General features: G+C 41.6%; 1 protein-coding gene across 1 annotated transcript in view; it reads left to right on the forward strand.

Annotated features, from left to right (window-relative positions):
- Positions 1–27,897, forward strand: part of LOC309702181 (NLR family CARD domain-containing protein 3-like) — a 233,901-nt gene that overhangs the window by 202,110 nt on the left and 3,894 nt on the right. Inside the window, exons 5-9 of the mRNA XM_082526665.1 lie at positions 737–2,549; positions 7,160–7,333; positions 7,562–7,735; positions 14,325–14,498; positions 23,679–23,852. Of these exons, the coding sequence (XP_082382791.1) occupies positions 737–2,549; positions 7,160–7,333; positions 7,562–7,735; positions 14,325–14,498; positions 23,679–23,852 (2,509 nt within the window). The remainder of the gene's footprint in view (positions 1–736; positions 2,550–7,159; positions 7,334–7,561; positions 7,736–14,324; positions 14,499–23,678; positions 23,853–27,897) is intronic.

Raw genomic sequence — 27,897 nt, forward strand, 5'->3', positions numbered from 1 at the left:
AGAGGGCAAGAACGTCATTCTACGACGAATGTTTGGATTTGTTACATGCCTGCAAATGTATTTTCTAAACTACATGGAGGAATTTTGATGATCGTCATAAACGTGTGAAACTACTTAGATCTAATGTGAGCTGTATTTAATTAAAGTGTTCTTTACTTTTAAAAACCATGCAAACTGATTGCCTTAAAAAAGAAAAGTCAGAGTGTTTCTCTAACAAGAGGACACTCTTTAAGCATCGGTCATTTGACTTAAATGTTTAATGAAAAAAATGCCACATTTATATATAATAAAGTAAAGCACATGTTTTGTGTGGCCAGAAACGGTTTACATTGTCTTTCGCCATTGTAATATATGAGAAGAATTAATGAATCTCTCTCAGATGCGTCTTTAAATAACATAGCAGTGGGGAACGTTATGACACTTCAATGTTGTTATTTTTGGTTACAAAGTTTGGAGAAGAGGCACAGAAAGCATAAACCTGTTTAGCCTGCACATGTTGGCATCAGGTACATATGAAAAGCTGCAAAGCAATGCAGATGTGGAGGTTCAAAACATTTAACGTGGCTTTTTTCAGGAAATACATTTAGGAATTCCTGAAGCCCCTTTTTGATTTCTGGTAGAATGAGTATATTAAAAACTAAAATGTATGATAGGCTCAACAAAGGGCAAAGTATGTCAGATAGCTCCTTGAGACCAGATTTGTACTTTTCCTTCTTTTTTCCTTTTTTTGATTCAGATGCTCTTCAGAAGTGTCAGCCTAAACTTAAGTCTGTCTTGAAGAAGAAGTTCCAGTGTGTGTTTGAGGGGATCGCTAAAGCAGGAAACCCAACCCTTCTGAATCAGATCTACACAGAGCTCTACATCACAGAGGGAGGGACTGCAGAGGTCAATGATGAACATGAGGTCAGACAGATTGAAACAGCATCCAGGAAACCACACAGACCAGAAACAACAATCAGACATGAAGACATCTTTAAAGACTCACCCAAAAGACAATACCTGATCAGAATAGTGCTGACAAAGGGAGTGGCTGGCATTGGGAAAACAGTCTTAACACAGAAATACAGCCTGGACTGGGCTGAAGACAAAGCCAACCAGGACATCCAGTTCATATTTCCATTCACTTTCAGAGAGCTGAATGTGCTGAAAGAGGAAAAGTTCAGCTTGGTGGGACTTGTTCATCACTTCTTTACTGAAACCAAAGAAGCAGGAATCTGCAGCTTTGAAGACTTCCAGGTTGTGTTCATCTTTGATGGTCTGGATGAGTGTCGACTTCCTCTGGACTTCCACAAAACTACAATCCTAACTGACTCTAGAAAGTCCACCTCAGTGGATGTGCTGCTGATAAACCTCATCAGGGGGAAACTGCTTCCCTCTGCTCGCCTCTGGATAACCACACGACCTGCAGCAGCCAATCAGATCCCTCCTGACTGTGTCGGCATGGTGACAGAGGTCAGAGGGTTCACTGACCCACAGAAGGAGGAGTACTTCATGAAGAGATTCAGAGATGAGGAGCAGGCCAGCAGCATCATCTCCCACATCAAGACATCACGAAGCCTCCACATCATGTGTCACATCCCAGTCTTCTGCTGGATCACTGCTACAGTTCTGGAGGATGTGCTGGAAACCAGAGAGGGAGGACAGCTGCCCAACACCCTGACTGAGATGTACATCCACTTCCTGGTGGTTCAGGCCAAAGTGAAGAAGGTCAAGTATGATGGAGGAGCTGAGACAGATCCACACTGGAGTCCAGAGAGCAGGAAGATGATGGAGTCTCTGGGAAAACTGGCTTTTGATCAGCTGCAGAAAGGAAACCTGATCTTCTATGAATCAGACCTGACAGGGTGTGGCATCGATATCAGAGCAGCCTCAGTGTACTCAGGAGTGTTCACACAGATCTTTAAAGAGGAGAGAGGACTGTACCAGGACAAGGTGTTCTGCTTCATCCATCTGAGTGTTCAGGAGTTTCTGGCTGCTCTTCATGTCCATCTGACCTTCATCAACTCTGGGCTCAATCTGCTGGAAGAACAAACAACCTCCAAGAAATCTAAATTATTTAACAAGAAGTCTAACACAGGAGAATCTGCAGAGACACACTTCTACCAGAGTGCTGTGAACAAGGCCTTGCAGAGTCCAAATGGACACCTGGACTTGTTCCTCCGCTTCCTCCTGGGTCTTTCCCTGCAGACCAATCAGGCTCTCCTACGAGGTCTGCTGACACAGACAGGAAGTAGCTCACAGACCAATAAGAAAACAGTCCAGTACATCAAGAAGAAGCTCAGTGAGAATCTGTCTGCAGAGAAAAGCATCAATCTGTTCCACTGTCTAAATGAACTGAATGATCGTTCTCTAGTGGAGGAGATCCAACAGTCCCTGAGATCAGGACGTCTCTCCACAGATGAACTGTCTCCTGCTCAGTGGTCAGCTCTGGTCTTCATCTTACTGTCATCAGAAGAAGATCTGGATGTGTTTGACCTGAAGAAATACTCTGCTTCAGAGAAGGCTCTTCGGAGGCTGCTGCCAGTGGTCAAAGCCTCCAACAAAGCTCTGTAAGTAAACATGAACTCATCGCTTCATTCTTAAAATCATGGGAAATAAATCAGAGGTGCTCAGTTCAAAGAACACTACCACTTTAGAAAAATTAAAAAATAGTCACTAAAATAGTCATGATACTTTAAATATTTCTCTCCAGCAGGACATGTCAGCATTTCTGAAATATTTTTGTCTTCAACTCGAATCAAAGCACAATCCAGATCCAGCCTATAAGAACATGAGCTCTGATCCTTCAGCCCCTCTGACAGGTTTATTATCCTCAAGTTGTTCACTTGTCTCCAACAACCAGGAGTCTAGCTCTGTTTTTTAAAGCAAATACTTGAGCTACCAGACTGCACCTACATCGTTTTCAGATGTTCTTATTTTAAGGTCTGGTTTGTGTCTCATCTTTATTGCAATCCCCCATGTCTCTCTGTTTTTCAAATATAAATCTGTTACCTCGGTGTGGCCAGAACAACATGGTGAACCCAAAATACAGACAAAGGTGAAGGAACTGAATATTACTAGACGTGAAGGCTTTATTTACACACAGGAACTTGACACTTGGAATTTTTTAACATGAACTGTGAACTATGGCGGAAGTCAAGCACTTGAAGCTGTGAGCATGAAGTGGGCTCTGTGGTAGGTTTCCGGAAATGGGTCTTGGTTGATGGTAATCTGAGTCACTGTAACAGAGGTAGAGCAGCATCAGAAAGATCACTGGTGGAGGTTACAGTAAGTGAACGAGGTTATCTTCAATGTCTTATTTGGGGTTTCTGTAGCTCAGGAGGTAAAGCTGGTCTGATCTGACCTACTGATCAGAAGGTTGGTGGTTCGATCCCTGGCTCCTCCAGTCTGCATGTCAAGTATCCTTGGGCAAGATACTAACCCCAACTTGCTCTCCGATGCATCCATCAGAGTATGAATGTGCGTGAATGTACTTAGAAAGCACTAAGTTCAGATAAAGTGTTTGTGAGAATGGGTGTGATTGGGTGGATGTGGCATGTTGTATAGAGCGCTTTGAGTACTCCGTGAGAGTAGAAAAACGCTATATAAGAATCAGTCCATTTACCATTTACTTGTCAGCAGTCGGAAAGCAACTTGGGGAAGGCAGGTGGTGAGGTCTGGGTGAGTACTTGTTAGCTTTGAATCCAGGCAAAGTGGTCCAGTAAGTCTAAGAGACGAAAGGCATTAATGTGGCTGTGAGTGAATCAGGAAGACCAGCATCCAGGAAAACGTGACTGAACTGCAAGGGTGAGTAGATGATCCGAGGATTAGGAGGTTAGCAGAGTTATTGGGAGTGCTGATGTTATATTCAGCCTAGTAGATTACTGTCAGGTGTGGACAATGGACAGGCTGACCAGGCTTCACCCAAAGGCAGAAACCAGAGTGTAGTGGGAAACCACCGCCGCTCACACAGACCATGACAGCAGCATGACCCCCCCCCCCAAAGCATTCTCTTTCACTTGGCATCATTTACCTCTCCCTTCTCCAATTTCTGATGTGTCCACCTTTGCAATGATAACTGTGATCAGGGTGAACCAAAAAGGTGCCGTGGTGAACAGATACTTAAGTTTGGTGAATGCAGTTTCAGCTTTGGGGGACCAGATGCATGCTGAGACTTGAGTGGTGCAGCTACCTGACTATAGTTGAAAATGAACAGTCTATAAAAATTTGCTATTCCCAAAACCCATTGGAGATGCTTCTTGAATCTACAATGGGTACAAGGGGTAGGCCACTCTGTGAAAGCTTTCACATTTGCCAGATCCGTCTTCACCTGCCCCCGTGCCAAAATGTAACTGAAAAAAGTTATTGATGAGGAATGGAATTCACACTTTTTTGCTTTGACATAAGGTTTATTCTCCAGCAAACGTTGGAAAAATAGCATGGACATGAGACTGATGTTCCTCGCAGGTTTTGGGAAAAATGAGGATATCATCCAGATACACCAATACGAACCTGTCAAGGAATTCCCGGAGGACATCGTTAACTAATCTTGAAACATTGCGGGAACATTAGTTAACCCAGGCAGCATGACCAAATACTCGTAGTCCCCCAATGGCATGTTTAAAACGGTCTTCCACTTGTCTCCCTGATTGATCTGGAAAAAGTGGTAAGCGTTGCGGATGTGGGGTTTTGTAAACCCAGTGGCACTGTGAAATGGCCTGAAAGCAGAGCTAATGAGGTAATAGGTACTTATTCTTGATGGTAATATCACTGAGGCCCCTGAAGTAAATGCATGGCCAGAGAGAGCCATCCTTTTTCCCCACAAAAAAGAAGTTCCAACTTGAGATGACAATCGTTGGATTATGCCTGCACCGAGGGATTCCTTAATGTACTTTTCCATAGCCGCACACTCAGGTCTAAGCAGGTTATACAGCCAGCTAGAAGGCCGGGTGGAGCCAGAGAGTAGTTCTATGGTGCTGTCCTGTGGTTTGTGAGGTGGCAGTGAAAGCGCTTTACTTTTGCTAAATACTTCCTGAAGATCATGACATTTGGTGGGGACAGAGGAGAGATCTAAAACAGTCTCAGTGTTGGTTGATGGTTCCACAGGTTCCAGTGGACGGGCGGAAACAAGGCAATTTGAATGACAGAACAGACTCTAACTGATTACCCTCTGACCTGACCAGTCTAAGTGGGGGTTATGTAATTCTAGCCAAGGAAACCCGAGTATGAGTGGTTTGTGAGGTGCATGAAAAGCAAAAAAGGTAAGTGTTTTCTTGTGATTGCCAGGGGTGACAGGCTCTGTGCGCTGAGTTATGTGAGGGGACACTCGGTTATTTAATGACTTAGTGGGAATGGGCGGATTAAGGGCGCATAGAGGGATGTTTAACTGTCTCGCTAACTCAGACTCCATGAGGTTCTAATTGAACAAGAGCCTGAAAGGTCTGGTTAACTAGAACAGAGAGTTGGAGTTGCAATCTGGGTTTTTATGTTTGTGTGAGTATCCTCCACCCTTATCCCTGAACTTTCCAGTGGGCAGACCCTGGTGTGGAATCGAAAACAGACAGGTTCATCACGAGAAGCAAGCTGATCTTTCATGGTTTGATTTAATGACTGAAAAACATACAGCGGACGGTGGTTAGCACTGTTGCCGCACAGCAAGAAGGTCCTGAGCAAAAGTCTTTACAAACTCAACCAGGAAATCATCATGCGAGCAGAAAGAAAGAGGATGAGCAGATAGGTAAGCAAGAGAAACCCGCCAGCGTCCCAGGTTTCCAGAGAAGGTTCAGGTTCTAGGTACCTGAAATGGGATGTAATTCAATTCAATTCAATTTTATTTATATAGCGCCAAATCACAACAGTCACCTCAATGCGCTTTATATTGTACAGTAGACTGTACAGTAATAGATACCGAGAAAAACCCAACAATCATATGACCCCCTATGAGCAAACACTTTGGCGACAGTGGGAAGGAAAAACTCCCTTTTAACAGGAAGAAATTTTTGGTGTCAAAGTCAAAGCACAGATCCATCCAGTCTCTGTATTTCAGCTTATTTCCTTTATACACACATTTAACAGGAACAGTTTCAGACAGCTAGTGTTTACCTGACATTACCTGCGTACCTCACAGTTTGCAGGTAATGGGCATAATAATTACTGAACAGAGACATCCTGCTGTGAACTTTGTTGCTGTGGATCTAAAATGTAAAAATACATCTGAGAAGATTTCTAATCATGATTTTATGAGCCCCCAAAGTTTGATTCTGTTCATCTGGACGTAGCGCTCTCAGCGGGAGAAACATTTTGTCACTCATCAAGATGACTTCTTCAGGCTCAGCTGACTGCAGCTTTCCCCAATCTTATAAAGAGTACATCTGCATAATGACTCAAACCTAATGGTCAAGGAACTGACCTCCCAGCCTTATTGTTCCTTCAGTGGGCTGGTTTCAGTCATTATGCAAATGTACTTTTTATAGGGTTGGAAACCAGAAGTCAGCTGAGACTGACGAAGTCACCTGGATGAGTGACGAAATGTTTCTCCCACTGAAAGCGCTACGTCCAGATGAACAGAATCAACTTTTGGGATTTACTAACCTGGATGATTGAGCATGGATCAAGACGGGTTTTTATGAGGTTTACAGTTTCTTATAATTTCTAAACCAGAAGGTTGAGGAGATGGAGCTCATGATAACTGGCTACTGCCCTTCAGCGTGCTTTATGAAATCATCCAATCAAAATAAAGTTGGCCTTTAGGGAGAGCGGGGCTTTAAAGGGGAATGAGCCAAAGCAGCTTTTAGACAGAAAATGAAATGAGAGTCCAGGATGTGATACATTATTTATAACTACATTTACAGTAATCACACATATTAGAATTAATAAAGTGACCAGCAGTACTGTAGTAAGTGTAATACTGCAGTACTCACAGGCCTGTGCCAGCAGACACTGAACTACTGTCACTAAATCAACCTGGTCTTCACTGGTTTCCATTTACATACATTGGAATAATTGTGTTTAATTTGAAATATTTTTCTTCTGTTACACTTAAATTCTTGAACATTTTTTTATTTAATTGTGCATTGTAGTGTACTCATTTGTACACATTTGATTACTTAGATTCAACATATAAAGAGATTTTATTTGATAATAAATATTATTGTTTTGTTGTTCTTGTTATTTTTTTCAGGCTGAGCAGCTGTAAGCTGTCAGAGAAAGTCTGTACAGATTTGTTGTCAGTGGTCAGCTCCCAGTCCTGTAGTCTGAGAGAGCTGGACTTGAGTACCGACAGCCTGAAGGCTTCAGCAGTAAAGCTTCTGTCTGCTGCAGTGGAGAGTCCACACGCCAAACTGAATATTCTGAGGTCTGACCGATTTGTATTCTTTTTTCTTTTGTTTGTTTGTTTTGTTTTGTTTTTAACTGAGAAAATAAATCCAGCAATTTAAACAGTAGAGGTAAACTTGATCAATTTACTGTTGCTTCGTACCACATCTGCTCAGCATAAAACAACAAGGATTCTTAAAATATAAGATTAGTTATTGCACCCTGATTACACTTTAACATCAGTCTTTGTTCATGTTTTCATTTTCAGACTCAACGTCTGTGAACTTCTAGCGGAAAACTGTGAAGCTGTGTCCTCAATGCTCAGCTCTCAGTCCTCTACTCTGACAGAGCTGGACCTGAGTATCAAAAATGTGCAGGATTCAGGAGTGAAGATTCTGTCTGCTGGACTACAAAGTTTAAACTGTAAACTAAATACTCTGAGGTCAGATCAATTGACATTTTGTTTTTTTTAAATGAACCAATTAAACATTTTATTCAAGGCTTCCGGTTCCGGCGCTCGTGGGGATGGACACCTAGTACGAGAGCTCTCGACTGAAACTTATTAAAACTGCCCCAAGTAAATTAATACACTATCTAAGTGCACATAAAGAGGAAAAAGGGGTTTAAATGATGTCCAGAAAGAACAAAATAGCTAAGAAGTTAACGTTTGAAAACGTGGAAGATGGCAATGTGCAGCTAACAGAAGGGGCTAACGTTAGCCCCTATAGGGCTAGCCGAGGCCACTCTCCCACTCCTAGCCGCGAGGATTCTGGGACAGAAGATGAGGTTGACCCAGCAAGTTTGACGCTGATACTGAAAGAACTGAGAGGCGTTGGGAAAGAGGTGAAAGAATTTCGAAAAGACACGAAAGCGCAACTGGTGGAAATAAGGGGTGAGTTGGATAAAGCCAATGCGCGGCTTAATGATGTGGAAACCAGGGTTGCAGAACACAAAGATAAGCTCCAGAACACAGACGAGATTTTGTCTGAGATACTAACAATGCAATTCAATGTTATTTATGTAGCGCCAAATCACAACAAAAGTCACCTCAAGGCACTTCATAGATACAGAGAAAAACCCAACAATCATATGACCCCCTATGAACAAGCACTTTGGCGACAGTGGGAAGGAAAAACTCCCTTTTAACAGGAAGAAACCTCTGGCAGAACCAGGCTCAGGGAGGGGCGGGGCCATTTGCTGTGATTGGTTGGAGTGAGAGAAGGAAGACAGGATAAAAGACATGCTGTGGAAGAGAGACAGAGGTTAATAACACATATCGTTAGCTTCATAGCATAATTGCCTAAGTCATTGACTTAGTCCAATGACTTAGGCAATTATGCTATGAAGCTAACGATATGATTCAATGCAGAGAGGTCTGTTAACACATAGTGAGTGAGAAAGGTGACTGGAAAGGAAAAACTCAATGCATAATGGGAATCCCCGGCAGCCTACGTCTATTGCAGCATAACTAAGGGAGGATTCAGGGTCACCTGATCCAGCCCTAACTATATGCTTTAGCAAAAAGGAAAGTTTGAAGCTGATCTTCAAAGTAGAGAGGGTGTCTGTCTCCTGAACTCAAACTGGGAGCTGCTTCCACACCCAGTCCAACATAGCCAGGCTTTCTTTGCTGCTTTGACAAAACCTCAAATCCCAGTCAGAGATGGTGAGCATCATCACAGTGATGATCATTTCTCTGTTAACCCAGGCTTTCTGCTTCAGGATCTGTGCACGCTCAGAAAACAAGGAGACCTTTAAACATAATTTCACTAAATGGATGGATTGAGCTCAGCCTACAGATGAACTGGTGCCAGAGATCATAAAGAACATCAAACAGTCAAATTCAACACTTTTAATGGAAATATGAGATTAATCTTAAAAGTAGAGATAGTGTCTGTCTCCTGAATCCAAACTGGAAGCTGGTTCCACAGAAGAGGGGCCTGAAAACTGAAGGCTCTGCCTCCCATTCTACTTTCAAATACTCTAGGAACAACAAGTAGGCCTGCAGAGCGAGAGCGAAGTGCTCTAATGGGGTGATATGGTACTACAAGGTCATTAAGATAAGATGGGGCCTGATTATTTAAGATCTTGTATGTGAGGAGCAGGATTTTGAATTCAATTCTGGATTTAACAGGAAGCCAATGAAGGGAAGCCAATACAGGAGAAATCTGCTCTCTCTTTCTAGTCCCTGTCAGTACTCTTGCTGCAGCATTTTGGATTAACTGAAGGCTTTTCAGGGAGTTTTTTGGACATCCTGATAATAACGAATTACAATAGTCCAGCCTGGAAGTAATAAATGCATGAACTAGTTTTTCAGCGTCACTCTGAGACAGGATATTTCTAACTTTAGAGATGTTGCGCAAATGGAAGAAAGCATGCAGGAAAAGTTTCAAACAAAACTAACATCACTGGAGGCTTACTCGAGGAGGGAGTCGCTCAGACTGTACAGGGTGCCGGAGGGAGAAGAATCGGGAGCTCCATCTATGGCCCACTTTGTGGAGAAGCTACTCCGGGAGAATCTCGCCATCCCACCATCAACACCGTTACAAATTCAGAGAGCACACAGAGTGTTATCATTACTCCCTCCGGACGGCTCCCAACCCAGATCGATCCTGGTAAAATTCCTGTGCTTCACGGTTAAAGAAGAAGTGCTGAGGCTCGCTTGGCAAAAGAAAGGTTTTATGCTGAATTCCAGCAAGATCAACCTCGACCACGATTACCCCCCTGAGATCATGGCTATGAGGAAGGAGTATGCAGAGGCACGAAAGGTCCTAAAAGAGAAGAATGTACGGTTTAGGACCCTCTACTCAGCGCGCCTTAAGGTTTTTTTCGAAGAAGGAGTGAAAACCTACAACACGGTGGAGGAGGCAACGGCTGACCTGGCGAGTCGGGGCCTGCCGGTAAAGGTGATTACACCACCGGCAACCCCCAGAGAAAAACTACAAAGATGCCCGCTGTGGCGGGGAGTTGGTGGTCGGCGTCTGCGTCAGATCCGAGGAGCTGCGGGATATAGAGAGAAGCTGCAAGTATACAGACGTGAAGAGAACGAATTTAATGTTATGTATTAGCTATGGACAACATGGTGAAATATGGTTACTGTCGAGCTAAAATGGGTGGGGCTTCTCGTGCTGTGAGTGACGTCGCAGTGGAAAGCCCCCTAACTCAGGGGGTAATAAGGGGTTTTCCTTCAAGTTGTGAGGGTGTCAGTGGAAGTGCTCCACTGTCAGAAGCCAGCTTAGGAGCTTTCAAGCTCCAGTTATGTTCAAATGTTTTCAGTTCATTCCTAACTTTTTTCACTTGTTACTGTTTTAAGAGGGGGTTGCCTGCTGCTATTGAGTTTATGCGCTGTGGTAACTTAATATATCTTTATGGGAAGTGAGTCAGTGAAAGTAATCTCTTTTAATGTTAACGGGGTTCTGAACGTGATTAAGATGAATAAGATACTGTCCAAACTAAGGAAGGAGAAGGCCCAGATTGCATTACTTCAGGAGACACACATGAACCAAGTAGATCACTTGAGATTGAAAAGAAAGGGTTTTAAATATGTATTCTCCTCTTCCGTTAAGTCCAAACACAAGAGGGGTGTGGCTACACTTATCTCTGGTACACTTAACTATGAACATATCTAAGAACTCTGTGACGAGGAAGGCAGATTGGTTAGAATAACAGAATGGATAGAGGGGTCTGAAATCACAATTTTAAATGTTTATGCTCCCCCCGGGAGCGATTGGCTATTCTATAGGAATAGGTTTGATTTATTGGTGGATTCTCAGGGGATAGTTGTCTGTGGGGGGGTTTTAACTTTAGACTTGACCCTAAACTAGACTCCTCCTCCCCAACCAACCAGGTAACAGCACTTACTAGAAAAGTCAATTCCTATATGGTAGAGATGGGGATAATAGATGTATGGTGGGACCGCTACGCATCTACCAGAAATTTCACTCATTACTCTGGTTCCTTTAAAGTGTATGCAAGGCTGGACTACTTTTTTATGTTTAAAGTTGATAGGTTTAGGGTCAAAGACTGTGACATATTAACAAGAGATCTATCTGACCACAGTCCTATCTCTCTATCTTTGCAGGTGGCTAGGAAAAAATGTACCACACTGTGGAAATTTTTATCGCACCTTAATGATCCTGCCATAGTTTCCAAATTAAAGGTAGACATTAAAGAATTTCTAGATGTTAATGACACAGGAGAGGTATCTCCAGCTATTCTTTGGGATACGCTCAAAGCGGTAATGAGAGGTACATTAATTTCTATCGCCTCCCACTTAAAGAGAATCAAAGGGCAAAAATTAGCAGAACTACAGGCAAATTTAAAGTTGAAAGAACAGGAAGACATAAACACCGCAAATCCTACTCTGAAGCAGGATATCAGGAAAATACAGGATGAAATTAATGATATTTACACCCAGGAGGCCCAAAATAACTTAATTTTTTTGAGGCAAAAATACTATGAGACAGGAGGGAAATCTGCAAAATATCTGGCACATAAATAACGCAAACAACTAGAGGAAAGTACGATATACCAAATCAAGGACCCCAAGACTAATATTCTGGAATCAAAATTAGAAGACATTCAGAAATGTTTTGAGACCTTCTTTAGGGAGCTGTACTCACAGCCCAATGCTACGGAGGAGAATTGTACTGATGCCTTTCTTAGCTCTCTAGAATTACCTTCACTCCCGTCTCTCAAAAATGAGCTTCTAACACATCCCATTTTAGTGGAAGAAATTAATGCTTTTTCCAGATTAAAACCAGGTAAGGCAGTTGGGCCGGACGGGTTCAGTTCTCAGTGGTATCGCACCCTGAGGGCAGATCTAGTCCCCACATTGCTGAAGTCATTTAACTACATCCTACAGGAGGGAGAAATCCCACCCTCCTGGAGGGAGGCAACTATTTCAATTATCCCAAAAGAGGGGAAAGATAAACGAGAACGTGGAACCAATCAGTGTCCTTAACTTGGATTACAAACTATTTACTTCTATTCTTGCTCGTAGACTGGAGAAGTTTTTACCTGACCTCATCAATTTAGATCAGACTGGTTTCATTCACTATAGACAAACAACTGACAACATTAGGAGAATATTACACATCTCTGCTCAAATACAAAAGAACAAAACTCAATCAATGATAGGAAGCTTGGACGCTGAGAAAGCCTTCGACTCGGTCAGATGGGTATTTCTGTATAAGGTTCTGGGGAAGTTTGGCTTTCACGACAAGTTTATTAGAGTAATCCAAGGTCTGTATGCTCGACCCTCAGCCCGTATTAAGGTGAATGGTGATCTCTCCAAGCCCTTTGCTCTGGAACATGGCTGTAGGCAGGGTTGTGCAATCTCGCCACTTCTCTGATTTATTCATAGAAACATTTGGCCAAACGATTAGACAAAATCATAACATTAGGGGTGTTGCATTGTCAGGAGTTGAACATAAAGTGGTAATGTTCGCGGATGATGTACTGGTCTGCCTGGAGGAGCCAGAGAGGTCTTTTAGTGAGTTGATGTCTACTTTAAGTGATTTGGGGAAGTTATCTGGTTATAAGGTCAATATTTCAAAAACACAGGTGATGACTTTAAATTATACAGCTTCTGCAGCTTTACGTAGGAAATTTAAAGTAAATTGGGATAATGAGAAAATTAAGTACCTGGGAATATATTTGACTGCGGACCTCTCGGGGCTCTTTCAGGCAAACTACGAGCCAATATCTGCAAGTATAAAAGCTGATCTGCACAGATGGAATCTGGTCCCCTTCATGAGTCTCAGCTCCCAGGTAACTTTTAAAGCATGGATATCCTGTGGCCTTACAACATTCCTCTCTCTTACTCATAGAAATATTGTGCTCAGATTTGAGACCTTACAGGACAACCTGACAAAATACAACTTTCATAGATACTTACAGCTGAGATCATATATTGATCATGAATGCCAACTTCAATGATGCTGAGTCGCATTTTTTCCTCATCCTGAAAAATGCCACAACCATGACCCCTACTAAATCTATTTCTAAACTATACAAAGCCCTCTCTAGTGCCAGCAAGGATAACACTTTATACACTAAGGATAAATGGGAAAGGGAATCAGGGATTGCTATTTCTGTGGGGGAGTGGGAAAATGTTTGGTACTGCCAGTGGTCCACGTCCAGTTCTATGAGCTGGAAGGAACATGGCTGGAAGAATATTATTAGGTACTTCAAGACTCCATATCAGGAGAGGTACAAAGGGGCTTATATGCAATGCTGGAGACAATGCGGCTCGACTGTTGCTAACCATTTTCATGTCTTTTGGGACTGTCCCAAGTTAAAAAACGTTCAGGTCTCCTTAAGTGCAGTCTTTAACGTTCAAATACCTTTAGATTTTAAGGTTTTATACATGGGTTTGGTCCCCTTTCTGGAATGTAGGAGTGAGATTAAGTTGGTGCAATTACTCTTGGTGGCAAGTAAAAAAACAATTACTAGAAGATGGTTAAGCCCAGCCCAGCCTACCCTAGACGACTGGTTTGGGATCATTTTAGAGATATTTAGGATGGAAAAACTTACATATCTGTTAAGAAATCAAAAAGCCAAATTCTACCAAATTTGGAACAATTGGATCCAATTCATTACCCCCACGAGGGCTGACTTCACTTGATCTCACTATTACTTGGTTGTTTTTTGTTTGTTTGTTTTTTACATTTACTTCTATTACTATTGCTTGTTTATTTACTTATTTGTTCACAATGATTGCAGCATGGGCACCCCTCCCAGTTTGTGTTTATAGTTCCATGTAATGTGTTCTATATATCTCCTTTGGGAGAGCATGCGAGCAACTGTCCTAGTAATAGCTAGTGGAGGTTAATATGCACCCGCTGATCACTTTGTTTACTGATCACTTGTCCAATCCAAATAAAGATATAATTAAAAAAAAACATTTTATTCAAGTTCATCCATATGATGTTGTATCTTAGTATGTTAAGGTTTCATCAAAAATAAAAAGATGGCATGTAATATAATAACAAACTTTACATAAGTATTATAGATTATCTTTTGTTTTTCAGACTGGGTGGCTGTAACCTGTCAGAGAGAAGCTGTGAAGCTCTGTGCTCAGTCCTCAGCTCCCAGTCCTCCAGTCTGAGAGAGCTGGACCTGAGTAACTCTGACCTGCAGGATTCAGGAGTGAAGCTTCTGTCTGGTGGACTAAAGAGTTCACAGTGTGCAGTGGAAACTCTCAGGTCAGGATTCAAACGTTAACACATATGATCATTTAAAATGTGAATTATATTATTGATTGACTTATCTATAGAGCTTTTAGCTAAACTTATATTTATATTTGAGTGGATTATTAGACTGAATTACTGTGTAAAATTTGTCACAGTCATACGATTTTGTTTATTTATTTATTTTTTTAATTCATGTACTGGCCATTTTACATAAATTTGGCTAATCTTCCACAATATATACATTTGATTTCGTTAGGAACAAAATGTTCAAATTACATATTTTGCTGGATATTGGGTATTAATGAAATTATTATGTCTTTAATGACACCACATTTCCATTTGTTGGAGGTTACTGGTGGTATTGCTTCAGTGTTTGAGTTTTCCTTGCAAAGAAACATCTGGAATTTAACAATACATGTTTTAAAGCTGTTTTCTCCAAAGGGATTTGTATTAGTGATGGTAAATTTGATTCTTTTTACCGAATCGAGTTTAAATGAGTCACTCACCAAAATGAATCGGGTTTTTTAAGTCATTTGAGTCTCTGAGTCAGTTGCCCAGAGAGTGCCAAAAATGTACTTTTTCTCTCAAACTTAATTTGTTTTTATTTTCATGTAAATCCTACTGCTACGATGAGTGACTGAAAAATAAAAACAACTATTTTATAGAGCAAAAAAGAATAAGATTTCTAAATTGGACATTTATTTTTGTTTATGTTATTAGTATTTCCTCTTTATCATCTTTGCACAAAAACAAAGTGTAGACTGAATGTTATATTGCATCAGTCAGACTATCAGGCTTCATCTCAGATGAAGGAGTGACTCTTCCGTGGTAACAAACTGTGAGTTTCAGCAGCTGAGAGGCAGGAGGGAAGGGTGAGTGAGTGGTCTTGATGCATTCTCAGTCTAGACTAGACTAGAAAGAGGGGCGCTGCTCTTGTGGCGACCAGCAGGTTGTCTCTCTCTGTCAGTGTCAGTGTTTTAACTTATTTTATTTCATTCTTTTATTCCTTTATATATATATTTTTTTTTGCCTGAGGAAATTCTATAGCATCGGCTTGTGCTTTGTGGAACTTCTTTTAACGAAGATGGGTTTTTTATTTCGCATGGTTTTATTGGCAATCCTGACGGTTGTTTGGAGTCATTCCTTTACCATCAATAATCCTGGCTAATGTGCAGTCTCTGAGGAGTAAATTGGATGAACTGCATTTGAATGTCGCACACTTGCGTGGCTACAGGGATACATGTCTAATGGCATTCACAGAGACTTGGCTCAAGGACTCTGACCCTGATTGTTCTCTGGAACTAAATGGCTTCGGGTTTCCCATACGTTTGGATCGAGACCCCGGAGCTACCCAGAAATCTCAAGGAGGAGTGTGTTTGTATATAAATCAGAAATGGTGTAAAAATGTGACCGTTCGTAGACAAGTGTGTCTGCCTGACATTGAGCTCCTCTCTGTGTCTTTGAGGCCGTTTTATCTGCCGAGGGAATTCCCACAGATCAACGTCACCATTGTTTACATCCACCCTAAAGCGAATCCTAAGAATGCGACTGACACCATCTCCATTTTTTTCCTAATAACAAACCATGGTCTTCAAAAGGTCTTATGAGGCTGATTCATGAAAGGAAAAAAGCTTTTATTGAAGGGAATATCTTGAAAGTTAGAGAAATTAGGAAGGAGATCAGATCAGAAATTAAAAAAGCCAAAGTAAAATACAAGGATAAGGTAGAGGCGGAGATGGGTAGCAATAACTTAAGGGTGGCCTGGGCAGGCATGAAACACATGACTGGTCACTGTTACAGTGACTGTAATAAGATAAGTCTTCCTGGTTTTAGTTCAGACTCTCAGTTAGCAAGTAGAGAAGCTTATAGACCCTCTACAATTTGCATACAGGCCTCGTAGACGTGTTGATGATGCAGTGGTCACTCTGTTGAACTTCCTTTATCGCCATCTTGATGGCGCCAAAGCTCATGCTCAGCTCTTATTTATTGATTTTTCTTCAGCTTTTAATACTATCCAGCCACATCTTTTAGCTGATAAACTTCTTAACCAGTTTACACTTGATCTTAATCTCGTTGGTTGGGTTTTAAACTTTTTAACTGACAGATCTCAGTGTGTGAGAGTGAACGGCTGTTTTTCCAAACAGCTGAACTCTTCCACTGGCTCACCGCAAGGTTGTTGTCTCTCTCCTCTACTGTATATTTTGTACACTAATGACTGTCGCAGTACACAGGCCAACAGGCATTTCATTAAATACGCAGATGACACAGTCATTGTAAGCCTCCTTCATGGTGAAGAGGATTCCCATGGGCCTGTTGTGGATGAGTTTGTTTCGTGGTGTGATCAGTCCTTCTTAATGATCAGCACCTTGAAAACCAAGGACATGGTTATTGACTTCAGGGAGACATCCCCTCATCCTGCGCTAACAGTGGTAAATGTGCAGCCATTGAACTGGTGGACAGTTATAAGTATTTGGGGGTTGTTCTTGATAAAGCTCTGTGCTTTGAGTCACATCTTGCTGCTACAGTGAAAAAGGTTCAACAAAGACTTTTTAAGGAGGTTGAGAGGTTTCAATGTTTCATCTGCAATGATGACTCGTTTTTTATAAAAGTTTTATTGAATCTGTTTTAACTTTCTGTATCATTGCTTGGTACGGTAATATGTCTCTGAATAATAAGACCAGACTTAACAACCTGGTTAAAGTGGCTGGTAAGATTTCAGGGAGGTCTCAGGTCCAGCTTGTGGACTTTTTTAACTGGCATGTGCTGAGGAAGGCGACCTCTGTCATGTTGTGTTCAGATCATCCTCTCTTTAATGATTTTCAACTGCTTCCATCAGGTCGTCGTTATAAAGTGCCTGCAGTGAAGACAAAGAGACATAGATTGTCTTTTGTACCTACTGCTATTATCATAGTTAATAACACTGAACCATATGTGTTGTTGCCATTGCACATTGTACTTTTTTGATGAAAAATCTAGGTTGTTTTCTCAGGCTTATATTATATTATATTATTTTGGAGTGTGTATGTGATGTGTTGGTTGCCTGTTTGTTTGTTTGTACGGACATACTGCAAATCAATTTCCCATTAGGGACAATAAAGTTACCAATAACCAATAATCATCCAGGTAAGTAAATCTCCAAAAGTTGATTCTGTTCATCTGGACGTAGCGTTTTGTGGGAGAAATGTTTCATCATCATCCAGGTGACTTCTTCAATCTCGGCTGACTGCAGGTTTCAATCTTATAAACAGTACATTTGCATAATGACTGAAACCAGCCCACTGAAGGAACAATGGGCTGGGAGGTCAGTTCCTTAATCATAATTATGCAAATTCTCATGACCATTGATCAAAGCCCACTGATCAAAGCCCACTGATCAAAGCCCACTGATCAATAGCCATGAGAACCATTCACAGAGAGTTGGGGAATGGCTGCAATCACAGCATTTTAATCATTATTTTAAAGGCTGTAGATTGGAGCCATTGCTCTAACAGTGTACAAATGTAACAGGGCTTGGTGCTGATGCTAACAGTGCTAGCTGCTTCAGCCTTTATTTACACATTATAAGCACATTTCGCTTATTTTAAACAGTATATAAAACAGCTAGTACTGCTGGGACGTTATATTTTCACAAGCTAACATGAGCCAATCAGTGAGATGTCTAGCCATGACAGTTGTATGTTGCTGTGAGAAGAGTCGGGCTACATACAGTGATGATAGTGTTAGCCATGTTAGCATTTAGCTTCTATGTTTTTATAGTTTACACTTCTTGTTTATTGCTAGCTGCTCTGTTTAGTTGCTTTAGGGTTTCTTAGTTTACTTTTCCTGCATTATTTTGGTAGTTATCGTGCTTGGTGTCATAAGTTCAGTTTGACTTCCTCCCCTGACATTGTCTACATTAGTTTCAGCTGTGGAAGGATTTATTGAGTGTTTTCTATTTCTTCCATTTGAACAATAGTGGTGCACTCTATGCTTGTAGCTGCTGTGTGCTACGTTCTTCTGTCAAACAAGATGGCGCCTGTGTTTGGCTTTGCCGCCGCTGCAGCTTGCTGGAGGCAACAATGTAGTTTTTCACTGTCGTCAATCATTTTTTGTAATGTCATTTTTGCTCTTTTGAGTTCTGACTTAATTTCTGCTGCTTTAAATTATGATTGGGAGATACTGTTAACCCTTTAAGGCCGGTCAGAGTGGGAACGCTCAGTTTTGCGTAACTATTTTTAAATGCCTGTAGATCGGCAACCACACAAGCTAGTGCAATAATTTTTATTTTTGCATGTGAAACCGGAGTTGTACTTACATCTTATGTATCCAGCTTATCCTAGGTCACCGTTTCCTTCCACACATAGCTTTGCAAAAGTTGCATGAAAAGCACTTGCAGCAACAAAAAAGTAATATTCCAGAAACACGCTTTGCCAATCCGATCAGATGTTCATAGCACTTCCTACGTTGGAATAGATGTCAGCCCAAACTATTCTATGTCCGCCATTACCTGCCCGAAACCTGAAGTGACGTCGTTTTTGCGAAAATTCTAGTTGTTTGTTTGTTTGTTTTTTTTACCTTGAAGCCTACACTGGTGTTTTTAAAAGTCATGTTTGAGTTTACCCTTTCAGTATAGTTTCTGGGAGGCTTAGAACTCAAATTACACAGTTGGAAATAGTTTATTTTGATGCACTGAAGTTTTTCTTGCAAATTCACATGGTAGTATTTATTTTAGGTTTTCATGCAGTATATACAATTTGGTGTATCTCAAAAATACAACTATGGATACACTCAAATTACATTTCCTGTGGTTGGAAACTATTTTGTGCAACTTTTTTAGTTCTTCCGTTTTGAGGGATAAACCTCTTAAATTTCTCTAACTACAAATATATGTAAAAATACAAAACAAAACAATTTTCAATTTGTTCTAGTTTATTGCACTTTTTGCTGTATATGTATATATGTATATGTAGTTACTATGGACTGAATGCATACATATTATTAAAATTTGGGCTATAACGGTTGTATTGATGTATAGGAACTTGAACTGCTCCCCAAAATGGCACTACAGCAGTGGTTCCCAAACTTTTTTTGCTGGGCCCCCCTTTGTTTTACACGAAAAACGTTCGCCTCCCCCCCGGCGCGTGAACAGCACGCACACGCACTAACACATCCTCCAACCACACACGCCCATATTTTGCTCCATTGCGGTTTATTTCACACCTCAAACATTTAGTAAACAATTAAGCAAATACAAGTAATCTGCAATAAATTACAGGTAGTAAGAAAATAAACTACTAAATCTTTTACGCTACGTCCGCACCTACACTGGTATTTTTGAAAACGCAGCTGTTTCATCCAAACAGTGTTTCAAATCACCAAAAACTGAGATTTTTTTAAAACTCCTTTTTTGCGGACGAGGAATACAGAGTTCATCTGGCAACGTCAAAGGTTGCGCCTTTTTTCACGTCACGTTATTGTTTATGTGAGATGAATTGCAGAATGGCAGACAGAGACAAAATACTGTTACTCTGAGTATCTGCAGGTTTCACACGCAGTTACTGTCCCTCCATTTACAAAGGCGTCACGGGTAGTTGTTTTTTCTTCTTCTGTAATACTAATCAACATTGCTGTCAATACATTTTCAAAAAATGCCTCTCTGTGCAAAATGGGTTCAAAAACATAAACAGCTGTGGGATCCTGTTTGTCTGTGATTTGAATCGAGGGAACAAATCGTGGCAGGATCAGCCTGATGTTATTTGTATCCCGCTGTAACTTTACTCTATAAAGAGCAAACATCTCCAACATGTCAGGAGTAGTTAGTCACTACAACAAGTGTTTGTGAACTAAAAATTAAGAATGTGGGATCCTGTTTGTCCGTGATTGGAAGAGCCCAGCGCTGCTCCCGACGCAGGGACCTACCTCAGCACCTGTGCAGGTGAAGCCAAAGGGCAGATTTGCTTCACCATATTTTCTAGTCTTTGGCTTAGAATGAAGTTGGTTTGGAAACATATTCAGCGATGCTTCATCTCCTGCTTTGCGTTTCTGTGGGCGCCGTGCTAGCAGTGTTCAAGCGTTTTGTTCCCCTCCCTTTTCATACCGCGCCCCCCCTGCCATGGCTCTGCGCCCCCCCTAGGGGGCGGGCACCACAGTTTGGGAAGGTCTGCACTACAGCATGTAAAAATCTAAAGATAAGCTCTGGCAGACTTGGTTCTATGGTAGGTCTTAAAGCGTTTAACATCAAAGATTCAGTGGAGAGCTACTAGAAAAACTCTTCCTCCCCTGGTGTGCTACTCTTCACAACCCGCAGGACTTTCACCCTCAAGAGATGGAAAAGGGGAACGAGGGCCGACGTCCAGGTGAAACTGAGAAGCTACCAGAGGCTAGCTTCTTGGCTGTGGGGAGAATCCTGGTGCCTGCGTCCACTTCCTCTCCTGACATTTAGTTAATATGTTACGCCGGTGACTGGGACCTGGGCTCTGTGGCTCAGAAGCAGTTTTTCTCACGGTGTGTCCGTCAAACGTTCACTGTTTTTATTGATAACAGCTATGTCTGCTCATCGATCATTGCTTCCCCCAGCTCTGGAGTCGCTGCCCTGCCCAGCAGGTCCACAGGTCTGCATTGTCTTTATTTCAAGTGCCGCTGCAGTCAGCTGTTGATTTTGCAGATCGACCGTCATCAACTCGGTTGGCCCCGCTTAACGTTCGCTCCATAACAAACAAATCATTTATTCTAAGCGATCTCTTTATTAAAGAGTCTCTAGATTTCATGTGTCTGACTGAGACGTGGCAGCAAAATAAGAATTATGTCCAATGTTCCCTCTAATGTTTCATGTGTCTGAGCGAACACACAAACTCCCTGAGCGGTCCCTTGGATCACTGGATCACGTTGTCATTAACGTGGCTTCACTCTACATCAACCAAAACACCGGTGTCGGCACATGAGGACGCTGTCATAGCCCGTCAGCGACGTTGATTAGCTGCGTATATACGAATGTGAATCATTGGCTGGACTATGTTCTAAATACTGGAGCAGCCAGTCACTGACTAACACTGCAAAGCGGAATTGTTAACGTATTTATTTTAATTTCAATTCAGGTTAGTATTTAGTATTTAGTATTTAGTATTTATTTATTTATTGTCATTGTCAAGAACAATGAAATTGCGTTTGGGGCTTCCATACAACCCCAAAAAAAAGAAAATAATAAATACCCCTTAAAACCCAAGTGTACATATTTAACCCAGTGTGACTCCAATGCAATAAGACAATCCTTAGCAACAACATGAGAACATGACAAGTAATGTTCGTAGAAAATCAGACAAAGACCTGAGAAACATGACAAAGTACAACAATGCAACCCATTCAATATTATTGTACTGTGAGATATGATATCAGATATGATAGTTATCTATTTAAGAAGGAGGGGGGGGGCAGGAGGGGGAAGAGAATAAAGATATGATGCACCAATGCAGACCAGTTCATTGCTATTAAGAAGTTGGATATGGTTATTGTCCGTGAGAGGGGGGCAGAGAGTTCAGGAGCCTCACAGCCTGTTAGATATCTTTTTGTGCGCAATGCAGATACTCTGTGTGCAGAGAGCGTGTCAGCGGATTGCGCCCGTGCGCAGCTTAGAGGGAACATTGATTATGTCCACTTGAATGAAATCTGCCCGGCTGGCTGCTCCGTCATCTGAACTCCGCGTCTTTTAGGACGTGGTGGAGGACTCGCTGTTGTTTACCAGGACAGATTCACATGCAGTCTGATGACCTCGGACTCCTTTTCTGCATTTGAGTCACAGATGATGGTCAGTTCTCTAAAAACCAGTTATTGTATTTTATTCTACCTGATGGGGTCTTTCTAACTGAATTTAATGACCTTCTGACATCCATCATTTCATTGGAGAAGGTTGGGAGATTTGAGCCGTCATATTGATGAAGCATCCTGTAACACTGCTGCTGAGCTCATCACTGTCACTGAGTCTTTTAACTTTAGGCAGCATGTTTCTGGCCCCACACATACAAAGGGTCACACACTGGATCTTGTTTTCTCCCTGGGTTTAAATATACATGATGTATGTGTGGAGGATGTCCATGTGAGTGACCATAGCTGCATATTTTTTAACTTGTTATTTTACTTGGATCCTTCATCTCCTAAACTGATGATCCAAAGGCGGATTATAAACCAAGATGCTGCTGGAAGGTTCTCTGCCATGTTTGACCCTCGCATGGCTCGTAGTGACCTCGACTCACGTATTTTATCCTTTAATGATCAATGCAAGTTGTTGGAAAGCCCACTGATAACATGTTTACATGGCTAAAATGTTATGGCTCATTCATTGATAGTATTTTCGCCATAGAAATTGTTATGTCCTATATTGTTGAACCCACCATGTCTATGCTGATGCTCTTTGAACGCACCACATACGTACTCGAGGCCATGCAGTGGCTGCTAGTCTGTGTTCTCAGTATTTTTATGTGTCAGTTCCAGTTTTAGAGCTCTAAAGTGCAGCTATCGTGTTAGGAATATGTTAGGAATAGACAGGAACACTGAGCACACTGAGGTCAAATCTTTATTTAGGGCGACCGTGGCTCAGGGGGTTGGGAATCGCATCTGTAACCGGAAGGTCACCGGTTCGATCCCTGGGCTCTCTGTCCTGGTCGTTGTGTCCTTGGGCTTTACCCTACTTGCCTACTGGTGTTGGCCAGAGGGGCCGATGGCGCGATATGGCAGCCTCGCTTCTGTCAGTCTGCCCCAGGGCAGCTGTGGCTACAACCGTAGCTGCCTCCACCAGTGTATGAATGTGAGAGTGACTGAATAGTGGCATTGTAAAGCGCTTTGGGTGCCTTGAAAAGCGCTATATAAATCCAATCCATTATTATTATTATTATTTTACCACTCGCTGCATTCTTGATGTTCATGTTCTTCTCTTTCCCCTCACCCTGCAACCAGTCATGGTAGATGCTCCTCCTGGAGCCTGTTTTCACTGGGAGGATCTTTGTGTCAAAGGGAGTTCTTCTTCCCACCATCACCAAGTGCTGCTCACAGTGGAGGCGGTTACCTTACACTGTTAAACAGCTTCAGATGACTGTTGTTGTCTGTTGGGTATTGTCACTTATAAATAAAGTTACATTGAATGGATGTATGGATGGATAGATGTTATTGTGACGAAGAGAAAACGATTGTTGACAGATTGATTGTTGTTTTGTGTGTCTGCAGTCTGTCAGGCTGTCTGATCACAGAGGAAGGCTGTACTTCTCTGGCCTCAGCTCTGACCTCCAACCCCTCCCATCTGAGACAGCTGGACCTGAGCTACAATCATCCAGGTGATTCAGGAATTAAGCTGCTGTCGGCTGGACTGAAGGATCCAGGCTGGAGACTGGACACTCTCAGGTATGGAGAGAATGTCTGATAGAGGAGGAAGAGCTGGAAACATTTCCTGTGTCCTTCACTCACTTCCTGTTTGTTTCCTGCAGATGAGACATGAACAATCACACATGCAGGAATATTTTCAGGGACAGACACACTAGTCTAGCTGGATAGTTCATGGATATTTATGTAGGGGTCTCCAAGGAGTCTGGTTGCAGGAACATTTAGGTCACAGGTGTACCTGAGATAGATACCAGTGTACCTAATAAAGTGTCAGCCATGTGTATGTTTCCCATGCTGTATGTCCACAGTGACAGAAGGATGAAACAAGGCTGTGAATCATTTCAGTCTGTGTTTGTGACAAAGAGGCAGACAGGAGCAGCTAACATTTGGAAATGGAAGCTTAAATAATGACAAACTCTACATTCACAGCTGAATTAACAATAAATTTGTTCTCAAGTGCACATTTAGCAGCTAATGCTATTACTGTTTTCCCTTGCTTTCTACAACTTGAGCAGCTATTGCTAAGTAGGCCACTTTGCTCTGCTAAGGATTTATGTGACCATGATGAAAATTCTGATAAGCTAATGCTGCTAAGCTAATACTGTTTATGGGCCCTGTTAGAATCAATATTTCATTCTCATTCTGTTGTTTGAGAACAATATTAACGTTTCACATCATTATAACACAAGAGAAAAGGGTATTAGCGTTAGCTACTAATGCTTATTCACCTCAAATTAGCTTTAGCTGCTAATGGTAGCCTACTTAGCAATAACTGCTCACTAATATAATGCTAATTCACATCAAATTAGCATTAGCTGCTCAAGTTGTTATAAGGAAAGAGAAAACGGTATTAGCATTAGCTGCTAATAATTGTTCACCCCTAATTAGAGTTAGCCCCTAATGGCAGCCTACTTAGCATTAACTCCTGACGTCGTTGTAATGCAGGGGAAAAGAGTTACCATTATCGGATAATGCTAATTCACATCAAATTAACATTAGTTAACAACGGTAGACTTCGTATCATTAGCTGCTGTCATTCTTACAAAGCAAACAGTATGAGCATTAGCTGTTAATGCTTTCTCATCTAACATTAGAATTGGCCACTGATGGCGTATTGTTAAAAAGTAAAAAAACACATTGTTAGCATAAGCGGATGATGCTAATTCACCTAAATTAGCATTAGCTAATGATGGCTACATACCTAGCATTAGCTACTGATATTGATATAAATCAAGAAAATATGGTATTAGCATTAGCTTTTAATGCTTTTTCATCTAAAATTAGAATTAGCCACTAATGGCGTGCTATTTAGCATTACCTCTTCACATCGCAGGGGAAAAGTTAAAATTAAATTTAAAAAAATGTTCAGATTAGCTACTCATATTGTTAAAAAGTAAGAAAAAACATTGTTAGCATAAGCGGATAATGCTAATTCACCTAAATTAGCATTAGCTAATAACGGCAACCTACATAGCATTAGCTGGTCACATTGTTATAAAGCAAGAAAATATGGTATTAGCATTATCTGCCAATTCCTATTCACCTAAAATTAGCATTACCTGCTAATGGCAGTCTACTTAGCATTAACTCCTCACTAATGTGATGCTAATTCACATTAAATTAGTTAAGTTAAGAAGTTAAGGGAAATAGTGTTAGCATTAGCTACTCACATTGTTAAAAAGTGTTAGCATTAGTGCATAATGCTAATTCACATCAAATTAGCTTTAGTTAATAACGACAGCCTATCTAGCATTAGCAGATAATGTCGACCTTGGCCAACTGGAAAAGTTAAGAACTAAAGATTTAGGAGTGTTTCTCGATAGCTCTTTCTCGTTTGAGAAACAAATGAATTCTGTTATTAAAACCAGCTGTAAGGTTTATATTGTTGATTGTCATTTATGCTTAGAAATATTTACTCATATATGCTTAGAGTTGTATAATCGATTGCATGATGATAGAGGTTCGATCCTGAGTAGTCTGTAAAGACTCTGTGTGCCTTCCAGAGTGCTCTGGCATGCACACACCACTTGGGGCCATGAGAGAGGTCGTACCCTCTCTTACTGATTTATGGTGTAGGACAGGGGTCTCAAACTCAATTTAGCTGGGGGCCGCTGCAGGCAGAGTCTGGGTGAGGCTGGGCCGCATTAGGTTTTCCACAAGAAAGGCATGGTTAAAAAATTCCAATCTTCTCAAATCTCTTTATTTTTATTTTTTAACACAAAATATGAAAAATAAATAAACAAATTAAGAATTAATAAGAAAATAAATCAATCTGTAATACATAAATAAAATAATAATAAGATATTTTTAGTCAGTCAACTTGTGTTTTTCTTTCAGTCTTCTATATCTGCTGTATTTAGATTGAAATGTCTGTATTAACAGTTCTATAACCTTCTTCTGAACATGAATGGAACACTGTAGAAAATGAACTGTTCTTCTGAACATGGCTTCTCTTGCCTACTCCTTGCTGCTAGAGACCTGGCAGCGTTTCCTCTCGCATAGCCGAGCCAGATTTGGCCTGAGGGAGGAAGCAGTTGCGACCCTCAGTATGTCTTGAAGATGATCATCCGTAAGTCTGGACCTGTACTTGGACTTATTGAAGTTCAAAGTGGAGAAGAGCTTTTGGCACAAGTATGTGCTACCAAAAAGGTACATGGTCCGCTTGAACATTCGGGAAAGCCGAGGGAAACTAGGGCTCAAGTCTCTCAAAGATTGTCCAAGCTTGTCTGCTTTTCCACTCACCTCCCTGAACTTTGCTTTGAGTTCAGAGTTGCACTGCAGCTCAATGAGCTCCATTTGAAGCACAGAAGGGGCATCTTGCACATCAAAGGAGAAGGGGTCCGCAAAAATGTGAAAGGTGGCTCTGTGTGTCTTGAAGTCAGCAAATCTGGGATCAAATTCCTCCTGTAGCCTCAAAATGACATCAACATACTCGTCAGCACTGAATGGTGTGCCTGCATCCACGAGTGCCTTGCATGCTGGGAAATGGCAAAGGTTTGTCTGAGAGAGCTGAGCTTTCCAGAGCGCCAGTTTTGTGGAGAATGCTCTCACGTTGTCATAGGCAGCACTGACAAGTTGCCCCTGGCCTTGTAACGTCTTGTTCAGTACATTAAGCTCATGTGTCATATCAACAAGAAAAGCTGAGTCCATGAGCCATTTGGGATCAGTTAGCACAGGAACACTAACTCCATCCTTCTCCATGAAGGCTTCACTTCTGCTCTCAACTCAAAAAGTCTCTTTAATACATTTCCCCTGCTGAGCCAACGTACCTCAGTGAAGTCGAGCACATCCCCATATTCTGACTCCATTTCCTCTAAAAAAGCACAGAACCTTCGGTGCTTTAAGCCCCTGGATCTGATTTGGTTGATGCATTTCACAACAATAGACATCACATTGTCAAACTTCAGGCATTTGCTGCAAAGGACCTGCTGATGGATGATGCAGTGCAGAGCAATGGCCTCCTCCACGCCTTCCTCTTCCAGTTTGTTTTGTGCCACCAGTCCATGTTTCCTCCCTGTCATTGATGGCGCTCCATCTGTTGTTATTCCAACAAACCTCTTCCATGGCAAACCAACATTCTCAATGGCATCACACAGCTTGTAAATATCTGCTGAGCGGTGGTCTGGCCATGCATTGGAATTACTGTGAGCAGCTCCTCCATCACTTCAAAACTGTCATCAACACCACGGACATACATTGGGAGCTGGGCAGTGTCGGTGATGTCTGTGGTCTCATCAAGAGCGACTGAGTATACACTGAAACATTTGGCTTTCTCACACAGTTGGTCATAAATGTCACTTGACAGGTCAGAAATGCGATCTGCTGCGGTGTTGGCAGAAAGGCTGATGTTGCTAAACTGACCTTTCTTTCCCGGACAGACTATATTTGCAGCCTGCAATATGCACTTTTAGACAAATGCACCTTCTGTGAATGGCTTCCCTGCTTTAGCAATCATCTCACTAACCACGTGGCTCCGACTGCTGCATTATTCTCTTTGGTTGCTTTCTTGGAGAAATCTTGCTGCCTCAGTAGATCTGTTTTAAGACTGGCAACCCGGTTCGCTCTC

Source organism: Aulonocara stuartgranti (genome assembly GCF_965226115.1).
Source record: "Aulonocara stuartgranti genome assembly, chromosome: 3".
Lineage (NCBI taxonomy): Eukaryota > Metazoa > Chordata > Actinopteri > Cichliformes > Cichlidae > Aulonocara > Aulonocara stuartgranti.